Here is an 11,553-nt window from a genome sequence, read left to right on the forward strand (position 1 = left end):
AATGTTTGGCTAAATATTTATTTCTGTAAATAAACATTTTATCAATGACAAATAATTTACACCTTGTCATGGTGAAGGACATGCAGTCACACTTCATAAAAAATGATGCAAACCTGCTTTATTGTTCTCAGAAGGAAACACTATTATATGGGGAAATGAAAAAGATAAAAGGCAACCAATGAACTGAGCATAAAAATATAGGACATAAATATGAGCATTTACAGATTTACACAGGATTTTACATTCATTTTATTCCTCTCTCTCACATACACATCCTTAGATGTCAGGTGTAACCCCCCCACCAAAGACATTTAGGACAGGAAAAGACATAAAAGATTAACTGAGCACTTCATATAGATCAGAAATTCAGATTTAACCAGATCTGTTTAAGTGTCCAGCACTTTTATGTGATCATAAGTAAATAAATGTGCTTCTTTAGTATGTAAATGCATCTAATATGTTGGTTTTGTTTCTCACAACAGTACAGCCAACACTGAAGATTGTTCTGGCATCTCTCTCTCTCTCTCTCTCACACGATGAGTGTTACAGCATTAAGTCACCGAAAAAAAAGGGGGGATCCTGAATCCTGAATTTACAAACTGGGTGCAAATACTTGAGGGGCATTTCAAACAAATGTCTTAGATTAGTCATGATGTGTTTGATTTTCGGTGCATAAGACCTGTTTATTTAATCAACCTGGACCAATGAGGCCCACAAAGCTAACAGGTAAGTCACACAAAATGTTTACTGCAAATAGACACTCATATGATTACAGATGAATAAAACATGTAAATAAACTGGGAACCTTTGGAAGTTGGAACCTAAGTGGGAAATGCAACACTAAACTTCACTTGTCCAAGAGGGCAACTATTATGATCTCACTGAAAGTCTCACTGTAAAGACTTTGGCTGACACTAAAATCTATTAGCTATTAGCAAGAAGTGACCTTCAGATATTTAAAAAGACTGCTGATCAAATACATCTGAAGTAAAGGAAGGAGGCAATCTGGGAGGGGTGGGGTGGGAAAAAGTGGTTCCTTGGTGTGAGGAACAGGGCTTCATTTTATACACATTTGAAGTTGTGTTTAGACATTTCTTTACTCCTTAATTCACTCACATGCTTCCTGTCCCGTTTCACTACTTCTTTTATTCATTATTATACATTTGCTTTTTGAATCGTTTGAAGCTTGAAGGTGTTCTTCAAGCTTCGAATTCTCCTCCTTTCCCTCCACCATTCACACATTCGCTCCCTGACTGACGTACTTATCTCTGTAACGTCTCCTTTTGACACATTCCCTTCCTTTTCCCTCCTGCACTTCTCCACCAGGGGGCGTGGGTGTAGCAGCACAGGGTAACTGTAGTGAAATGTAAATGCTAGGATGCGAGGCTGTGGCACTCTGCATCAATAGAATATCAGAAAACAGGTGAGAATATTTAGGCAATTATAATAAATTAATCAGTATAAACAAAATTAAGACTAAAGCACAATTTTAAAAAGGAAAAAAATAGCTGTAGTGGAATTGCAAAGTAGAAACTATATTGTGAAAAAAAATTGGCAAAAAATAAAAGATAAAGAGACACTGTCATAACTGCTAGCGTTAATTCCCTCGCTCTCTCTTTCTCCCACACACAGACTTTTTAGTGTGTCTGAGCATTCATGCTAGTTAGCAGGCCTTTCAACAGCGTCCCAAATCACACACAAACTTTCCATTTTTTTGCTAAGACTCTTAACAAACATTTGAAGTACAGCCAAAACGCTCTGGGATTTCAACCCCTTCCTTAAAAGCTCCCTTTTAACTTCAGTAGTTTATACAGTTTTTCCTTGATATTATGAAATATTTCACTATAATGTTCATAAGAGCTGTATGTCAGCTCTCTAGTAACAGAGAACGGAGTTCATTAGCTGTGTATACAGTAGATTTCTAGACATCAAATAAATCTTTAAAAGTTAAATACATTTTTTACATTAAAATTTTACTTCAACAAGTGATAAAGTCAAAAAATAAAACGTACACCTAAATCCCCTTAGAGATATGTAGGTTGCATGATGCTGAGGTTAGTGGCTAGAAGCTTACTTGTCAGCTAGGTTAGTGTCAGTGCACCATTAAAGAACAAGCAGCAAGCTAAGATGCCAAACCTGACAGAGGAAAGGATGTCATGTATATATCATTTTTGACTATTCCTTTAATTTTAAGCCTTAAAAGGCTGTCCTCAATGGCAACCCTTATTAACAACACCCAAATTATCTAAATTATTTAGAAAAACAGGTACATGTACATTATGGAGTCATTTTAGTGCCAAAAATATATAGCATCTACAAATACCATGAAGTATCAGTTCCTTCTGTTTTCACTATAACACATTCCCAAGTGGTTAATTCCTATCGTACCACACAAATTCTAATTTCTACTTAAATAACATTTTTACATTAAAACATTATTTAATCAGTTTATACTTAAATTTAATTATTCAAGGTTTGGAGAAATATATTTTATCTTTGGCACTATTAATGTTACCAAGATAAAAAAAAAAAAAAAAGACGAAAAAAAAAACCCCCACACATGATCAGATTATTGAGAAACCAGAAAATTGTACTGAAAACTTTGTTACAGCTTTAGACTGCTTCCATAAAGAATAAATATGCGTAGGTACATAAAACTTCATAATTAATGATTTCAAATATGTTTATGTCGAGAAACCACCGAGCATGTTTCTGAATAAGCCTACCTATAGAAACAAAAACTTTAGAACAAAAAAAAAAAAACCCATAAGTGCTCATCTATTCTCTCCTAGGAATGTGAATAGAAAGCAAGTCACATGGAGTGGCTTCCTTTGCAGATTTATTTAACTAAATAAAAAAGAAATTCATCATTTCCAAACAAATGAAAAAGAAATAAATAATCAATTAAAACATCATACAAAAAGAGAGGCAGATAAAGATTCATTACAATAAGAAAATATTTTTTTCCTTTGCCTACGTGTGCTGAAATTGTTTAAGAGCGGTCTTTATGTTTTTCTTCTTTGCTAGTTCAATTCTTACTACAAAAAGGTTTAGAGACCAAACACCTGGGGTTAAGAGAGGATATGCTAGATTGTTGCTTTAATATGTTTGGCACAAAAAATGACTCCATATTTGATGGTGATCTAAACATTATTAAATATTAGTAATGACCGTGATGGCAAAAAGGATCAGGGAAAAAAAAAACAACAACAGTATAAACTCCAACTAAACACCCATGTTGGCTCATGTCATGTCTACATAGCTTGCTGTGGGTTTTTGCTATTAACAGGTTAATAAATATACTTTTCTTTAAAGTCTCTAACCACCCAATATTTAAGATTTAAAGCCATGTTTTGGATGCTTAATGGATAGCAAAGCTTCTTTTCGTGTTTTTAATGACATCTGATTGGAGGGACAAATTCACAGTAGACAGTTCATGTCAATCCAAATTCAAACCAAATTATTAATGAATAAAAATATTAATATAAGCCTGAGATGCCAACATAGAAAGAACTGCGGCTTCCACAGGCAAAATACTAGCAGGGATATGTGGGGCTTTATTAGCTTGTTCTAACGCTGCAGATTTTTGGCTGCATGTTATCTTTAAATATAAGAAGCAGGAGTTTGGTTTTCACAAATGACTTTGCCTCTCTGATAACAGTCTTTGGGCCTTTGTTTCTTGCAAGACAAAAGTAACACGACACACTCTTGGCAACAGACGGAGCAGCCGGCGGGTCGGTGTGGTTTTGCATTGCATTGCGTGTTAAATACAAAAGGAACATCAGGGAGCAGCGCGTCCTCAATCACAGCCTCAAAGACTCCGCAAAGCACCTCGTCCTTGCTTACGACTCCAGTGAATCTGCTAAAAATAAAGAACAAATTGGGGCCAAACAACGGGTGTCAATGTTGCACAACGTTTTAAGGAAACGTTCATTGTAATTGTAAGTTATAGGAGAGCTACCCTATTGTGAGGTGATGGTCAATATTTTTATTATCATCAACAGACTTACCCATAAAGAGATGATCAGTAGATTTACAATTGTGTTAAATACCTTATTATTTGAGTTAAATATAAATAACTTGCCATGAATCATTAAAAGACAAAAACTCTACCATCCTGAGGAGGGTCTACATTGATATCTTCTGTCTCCATGTCTTCCTTCATCTCCTCATCCTCCTCTTCATCATCCTCCTCCTGAAGTTCTCTAGCGATCAGCTGTCTGGCCATTTTAATATTAAGTCCTTCATTATAATGCATCTTCCTCATCATCTCAAACTGCTTCTTTTTGGCTGAAATAAGAAAAAAGAATGAACCCCAGTCAGTGTATTACCTCATATAAAGGTTCTAAAACAGAGTAGTGTAGTGCCTTTGGATTTAGGGCCATGATTTTCCTTTTTGTAATGCTAGGACTGGAGACAGAAATTCTGGTGACCCACCCTGTTCTTCTGGACTCAGCTCTTCTTCCTCCTCACTGCTCTCCTCCTCTTCCTCTTCCTCTTGCATACAGCGAGGACCTGAACCCTCAGCAGCTGCCAGTCTGCACACAGAAAGAGTGAAATAATACTTATTATAAAATACATACAGAGAGAACAGATGCTCCCAAATATAAATACACAAAACTGTCTCAATACACACAAGCACAATCATGACTCTGCACACAGAACAGTGCCATGAAGCACCTCCAGTGTTTTAAAAATTACTCAATCATTTTTAACAAACATGATTCAGTCTTTGTCGTTGCCCCAGTTTACAGAGACACCACTTGCAGTCAGAGCCATAAGATTCAAACATGACATTATTTCTTGGATCATTAAGCCAAAAGTAGTACAATTCAAGACCCAACCCCGATTTCCTGATTCCTGATGCTGTAGGCATCATTTAAAAATATAACTGCCTACTGTAATAAATAGATGTCAGGACACCTATGGTATGATATATATATATATATATTTATGCTGAATGTGGTTTTGGACATAGCCATGACCTCTTACTGAAGTCTTACTTGCCGTGTGTGGCTTAGCAACACAAAAGAAAGCAAAATTCTCAAATCTTACATTCACCAACTTTAATTTGATGTAAATTGCAAATTAGAGGGCAGGAACAAACCTTAATGTCACCTTGCCTGAGTATTGAGTGCTTAGGTATTGATCAGAAAGTAAATCTATAGCAGCAAATTCTGATTAGGAGCAAGAGCTAAGATGTGAAGAAGAGGATGAGGTTTTTTTTTTTTTAATACGCACTCACTTTTTAGTGAGGTCATCCACAGTGAGGGCTGCGTTACCTTCTGAATCGCTGTGCACTTCATCATCATCTTCACCTACCATCCTGAAAAAAAGCACAGTCATTTATAATCATCCTCCTTCCTTACCATTCATAGGATATAGAAACACATTTTAAGAAGCATAAATTAGTCAGGAATGAATAATGTACATAAACCTCACCTGTACTCAGAGTGGTGTTACCACATTTTTGCCAATAAAAACAAACATTTTCTCCCTGTAACTGGAGCTCAACAGCATGTGTTTTGGACACATGAAAAGCTGTAGTGGTAAGACCTGCATTTTAAGATAAATAGAGAAATATGTAGCTAATGTCAGGATGTCTAATTGGGGGGTAGCAATATTAGGGCATTTGGGATACAAGGGTGATGTTTCTAAATCTGCTAAATAATCAGCTATAAATTATTTCTAATTAGGCAAGATCATATGAGATGGAGTGCTGGTGCTATCAGCATGGCTATGATGCAGCTGTAAGCACATCCTTGAGCGTGATATTGATTTTATACAACAGTTCTACAAACATGTTGCTCCTCAAACGATATTGTTTTACAACTGGAAGAACTAACTTACCACCACTGGAAAAGCTGTAGACTGACAGTGTAATTAACAGGAGTGAAAGTATTACATTTAAAGTACATTTTTACCAGTGTGCAGCATGTGGGTGGTGGACAGCCCTTTAACTCTCAATTTTCTCTTTACATTTCCAATTATTTCCTTTTAGAGTATCAGCTTTGTTAACTTTTGATTTAAAACCTAAATAGCGTCAAGTGTAAAGCTAGTGCGCTACAGTGAACAAGCATTGTTTTTACACACTAAGAAATGCCCTTGATTAGGGGTTACAGAGAGTTTGGGTTTCAGCCCCAGGTATAAAAAACAACAAAAAAAAAACAACAACAACAACAGGAAATTCAGAGTGACTTAGAAGCAATTATTGAATTAGTTATTACTAAATACTGTAGACCACATAGACCTACTTTCACCTAGCAGCAATTAGTGTAAATAAAAATGATCACACCTGGGATACTGTGTGATAATAGTTATATGAATAACGTTTAACTATTATAGCATAGCTATAATTGTTAAATGTCCCTGTGCTGTTACCCTCTATTACCACTACTTGTGGAATGCAGAACACCTAATGAAGTGCTTGTATAAAGTTGGTTCACTCTTCTGGTCATGTAAATTAGCACAGGTCAACCTCCTTTTTCTTTCATATCCTTGAAGATTTTGACATGATTATACTTTCAAATCATAATTGAGATTCACTTTTCTGTGTTTAAGTAAATCACTTAAAAAAAGTGACCCTTATTTGCGATAAATGAGAATAATGAGACAAATGAGAATGGGATGTGTCTCGGGACAGAAAATCACTGTTTGAATCAGAGAATCTTTGATTCATGACAATTCTCTCCTCTGACATTCACTGAACCATTGCTTAAAAATGTGAAACATGTCCTGGAAAATCAGTATTTATTCATGACTATTGTATTGTAGACAAATAAAACTTGGCTTACATTTGGTCAGTCTTAAATAAACTGAACTCTGTGTGTGTGCGTGAATAGATAGTGTACATCAGGTGCTTTATGCCCGAGTACATGAGATGCAGTATTTGCTTTGAGGATGCTGGCGGAGATGTACAGAAGTACAGAGAAGGTAACAAGGAGGTGCATTGTGTCTTTTTAGATTTAGAGAAAGCGTACGACAGGGTGCCAAGAGAGGAGCTGTGGTATTGTATGAGGAAGTCTGGAGTGGCAGAGAAGTATGTTAGAGTGGTGCAGGACATGTATGAGAGCTGTAAGACAGTGGTAAGATGTTCTGTAGGTGTGACAGAAGAGTTCAAGGTGGAGGTGGGTCTGCATCAAGGATCAGCTCTAAGCCCCTTTTTGTTTGCTCTGGTGATGGACAGGATGACAGATGAGGTAAGACAGGAGTCCCCATGGACTATGATGTTTGCAGATGACATTGTGCTCTGTAGCGAGAGCAGGGAACAGGTGGAGGAAAATTTGGAGAGGTGGAGGTATGCTCTGGAAAGCAGAGGAATGAAGGTTAGCCGCAGCAAGACGGAATACATGTGTGTAAATGAGAGGGACCCAGGAGGATCGGTGAGGCTACAGGGAGCAGAGGTAAAGAGGGTGCAGGATTTTTAAGTACTTAGGGTCAACGGTCCAGAGCAACGAAGAGTGTTCAAAGGAGGTGAAGAGGTGGGTACAGGCAGGTTGAAATGTGTGGAGAAAAGTGTCAGGTGTGTTGTGCGATAAAAGAGTATCAGCGAGAATGAAAGGAAAGGTGTACAGGACAGTGGTGAGACCAGCAATGCTCTACGGCCTAGAGACAGTGGCGCTGAAGAAAAGACAGGAGGCAGAGTTGGAGGTAGCAGAGCTGAGGATGTTGAGGTTCTCTTTGGGAGTGACAAGGATGGATAGGATCAAGAATGAGTTTATCAGAGGGACAACCCACGTTAGATGTTTTGGAGATAAAGTCAGAGAGGCCAGATTGAGGTGGTTTGGACATGTTCAGAGAAGAGATTGTGAGTATATCGGTAGAAGGATGCTGAGGTTGGAACTGCCAGGCAGGAGGTCTAAAGGAAGGCCAAAGAGAAGATTTATGGATGCAGTGAGAGAGGACATGAAGTTAGTTGGTCTGAGAGAAGAGGATGCAGAGGATAGGGTTAGATGGAGGCAAATGATTCGCTGTGGCGACCCCTGAAAGGGAACAGCCGAAAGACAAAGAAGAAGAAGGTGCTTTATGCTCACCGGTTATATGGTGTACTCGGTTCATCAATTTTCATCAGACCGTAGTCTTTATCAGCTGGGTGATATGTGGCCAATATGTTCATCTCATCCCATTTCTGTGACTTCTTCCTGGAAATCATGTAAAATACAGAGAAATCATTAACAATGATGCAAACAGAACATTACCCCTATAGAACAATCACTCTGAGCCAAGTCACATTGAACTGTGCAGACAATAGAAAGATACTCATACTAAACATCAGTTCACCCTTGACTCAGGGAATTAAAGCATAGGTGACTTGTTCCTCATGATTCGGCATTGCAAGGAAGCATGCGTTTTTATCAGCCAATATGATTATTAAATACACAATAAGTATTAAACCTGATCTTTTCTTGAATCAGTGCACAGTTCAGTGATGGCTAAACCATTTTTTGTTCAGTATATCATTGTTTAAATCTGTTATGCCTCTTGTCATATATTTTTCGAATCAGCAAATATTTTAGATCTGCAGCAAATCTATTTTAAATGTGTTCCTCTGTCATTGAGTGCATCAATGAGTAAATTATTATGTCATTATTGGGATTTTCAGTGTTTTGCCCTTGAGCAGACAAGTATTTAAAACTTCCTCTTTTCTGCCATAAGGAAGACTTCTGTTTTGTTCATTTGTATCAGTAAATTTAATGATTCTCATTTTGAGGTTATTTGGTATGAGCAAGAGAACCATTTTACAATGGCTACAGTGTGTCTGGTTAAATAAAATTCTATTTTGTAATGAAATACTTATCTATACACACAGGCATGTTACAGTATATTTAAATGCAGATGTTTTTAGCCATATTTCTCCTGTTTGTTCTTGATTAGGGTGCATAAACCTGAATTAATAACTAAACAAATTTAACTTAATAGACTAATGAAAAAAATTAACTCAGAAAAATCAGAAATATAAATAGAGACAAGGGAAAAAAATATAAACTAAAACATAGCGAGTAGATGTTTAACTTTATATATCTGCGTTGCAAATAAAAAAATTGCTGCACTAAATTTTAAATATGCCTCGTAGGATTAAAATACATAGTAGTGGGTGGTGTGGGACATGGCCCATGATGGAGGATCAAATGCAGCAGTGGTGTCAGAATGAGATGCAATGAGTGGGATGGCTCACAACAGGGTTTCTTTAAAGGATTTAAAATAAACAACATAATCAACCACGTCCAGAAAAATCTGCTGCTCAGTTGCACAAAAAAAAAAAGTCCAGAGGATTTCTTTTTTTTCTCTCCTTTTATGCTCAAACTATTCTGGTGTGGATACAGAAGACTGCTTCATCTCCTGAGACTAAAACACACTTAAAAGGCAGCATGCCCTAGTTTCCTTTAAATAGGAGTGACTGATTTAAGAACAATGACAGATCAGGGAGAAAAGGAGCAAAGAGGAGGAAGGCATGCTGTCACAACTACTCAAGTAAAACATCATGGTCAAAAGATGTGTTGGAAATTTACTTGTATTTAACAAAACAATATTTACAGGCAATTTACAACACGACAGTGACCTGGTAATGGCAAATATCTTGTGTGTTTAATATATTCTTTGCAATGGCTATTCAGTTTGATCTCATTTTCTATACAGCACTGAAAGTGATTCATCTTTAATAACCATGAAATTTCATGTGCTCATCATTTCAATGACAGAACATAAGGAATATATGCAATGTTTAAAGAACAAGGGAATCTTTATACCACAATCGTTATAGAAATTCTTCTTTAGAGTGCATCACTGCATTATTTGGAAATGCCAGAGATTCACTTTTTTCTTTCTTTTTCCAGAAATTATTCAACCCAGACGCAATCTCTGCTGTTTATCCAATTTGTACCTAAATCAATTACTCTTTTGGCCACTCCTCCATCAGTAAATAAATCAAAGTTTGAAATCTATTAACATTTCATCTACAATCAAGAATCGGTCTTTATATCCATTAATCTTTTGGTCACAACCAAAATGCGCTCATCTTTCGTTCAGGAAATAAATATTTAAATTAGTGCACAGATTTACTCCACTTTTTTAGTCAATCATTATTTAACCAACATGTTGATCACAGCAAAAATTTACTCCTCACTCCTTCAGAGAATCAGTATTTTGAAACGTAAAATTAAGGCCAAACAGACAATCACTCACCCGACTCCCATCAAATAATAATTTGCAGCAATTACTTTTTGTCTTCTCAGTGATTCACTCGTCTATTTTTAGTATATCATTGAACAACCCAGATTTGAGCCTTGTTGCAAAGGAACGAAAATGAACATCAGAGTATAAACACTGTCACATGGCTTCACAATTGGCATCGCTAGCAATCGCGATATCAAAAGGATCAAACCGACTTCTTACTGGGTTAGATTTTTACAGTTGGTTAGATTTTTTTATATCACACATTATGAGCATTAAATGATCTATTTCTACATGTAATTTATTTCCTCTACACTCTCAATGACAAGTGTCACTAAACCCATCCACATTTAACTATCACTTAAGTAAGTCGATAAAGTTATTCGAACCAATCTAATGTAGCTTAGCTAGCTGAACACATACTGGATTGCTTGCTAATTATTCCTGACACGAGGACTGAGGTGGTTTCAAACACTCTGAATTAACCAGCTGGCTTTTTAAATTTACCTGAGAAACTAACTTTGTATAAAACTAAAGACAGTCTAAAAACATACCACTGACCCCTAACATGAGTCAGCTAAGACACAACCGCCTCGGTTAGCCATGGCTAAGCAGCACTTTGACGGTTCAATCCCAAATTATTGTTTACTCCCTACATAAGCGCACTACATACATCGCGAAGTATAAGAGCAGCTTAGTGAGCAATATTTAAACTGCACTCTATTTGTGGTTTCCCCTCGTTTTTGACAGGTTGCGGTTACTCACTGTTGATCATCGTCGGTAAAGCCGGATCCTGTCGGTTCCGTGCTTTCAAACGGAACTTCACTACATGGTTTGGTGGCGGTTTTATTTTTTAAAATGCCTTTAATGGGCCGCGGAGCTGCCATTCCCTCTCACACCTCTTTACCGCCGGTCAAAAAACTCTTTAAAACGCCCTGCCAGGTGTGGTCTGGCTTTCACTTAGCTTTTCTTGGGAAAACTGGAAACAAAAAACAGCGTCCGAAAAGCGAACTATTCCCGCTTTGGTTTAATCTCGAACCGGACCGTGACGATCCGTGCAGTTAACACTTCTCAATCGCAAGCCTCCTTCGCTCGTTTTTCAAGTGCAGCTTTACGGCGGCCGGAAGTAAGGAACCGGAAGTATGTTGCCGGAAGTACTTTACCGGCCCAACGCCAATCAAGCTAAGTAAAATTTACACTTTTGCTAATTTGTAGAGATTAACCACACTTTCCAATGGCAAAGAAAAATTCAGGATTATTCTCTCTTTTTGCGTCCTCTTTATGAAATTAATTCAGAGAGGTGGAGCGGGAATGAGAGAGAGGAAAAAAATGTTAAGTACTCACACCGCAGCTTTATACGTACATATTCTTTTATTTTTATTG

At 37.1% G+C, this 11,553-nt stretch overlaps 1 protein-coding gene across 2 annotated transcripts; it reads right to left on the reverse strand.

Annotated features, from left to right (window-relative positions):
* On the reverse strand, positions 1 to 11,305 carry ppp1r2 (protein phosphatase 1, regulatory (inhibitor) subunit 2). 2 transcript variants are annotated; one of them, XM_053512971.1, is made up of 6 exons: positions 10,936 to 11,305; positions 8,034 to 8,141; positions 5,246 to 5,326; positions 4,438 to 4,538; positions 4,114 to 4,290; positions 1 to 3,859 (listed from the first exon to the last, which is right to left on the reverse strand). In XM_053512971.1, exons 1-6 carry the CDS (start codon positions 11,055 to 11,057, stop codon positions 3,843 to 3,845), a joined length of 606 nt encoding a protein of 201 aa, XP_053368946.1. In that variant the 5' UTR covers positions 11,058 to 11,305; the 3' UTR covers positions 1 to 3,842. The 2 variants fall into 2 exon arrangements, with proteins under 2 accessions (XP_053368946.1, XP_053368945.1); XM_053512970.1 differs by having other exon boundaries at positions 1 to 3,862; positions 10,936 to 11,304.
* Between the last annotated feature and the right edge of the window lie 248 nt (positions 11,306 to 11,553).

The sequence above is a fragment of the Clarias gariepinus genome, chromosome 15 (assembly GCF_024256425.1).
Source record: "Clarias gariepinus isolate MV-2021 ecotype Netherlands chromosome 15, CGAR_prim_01v2, whole genome shotgun sequence".
NCBI lineage: Eukaryota > Metazoa > Chordata > Actinopteri > Siluriformes > Clariidae > Clarias > Clarias gariepinus.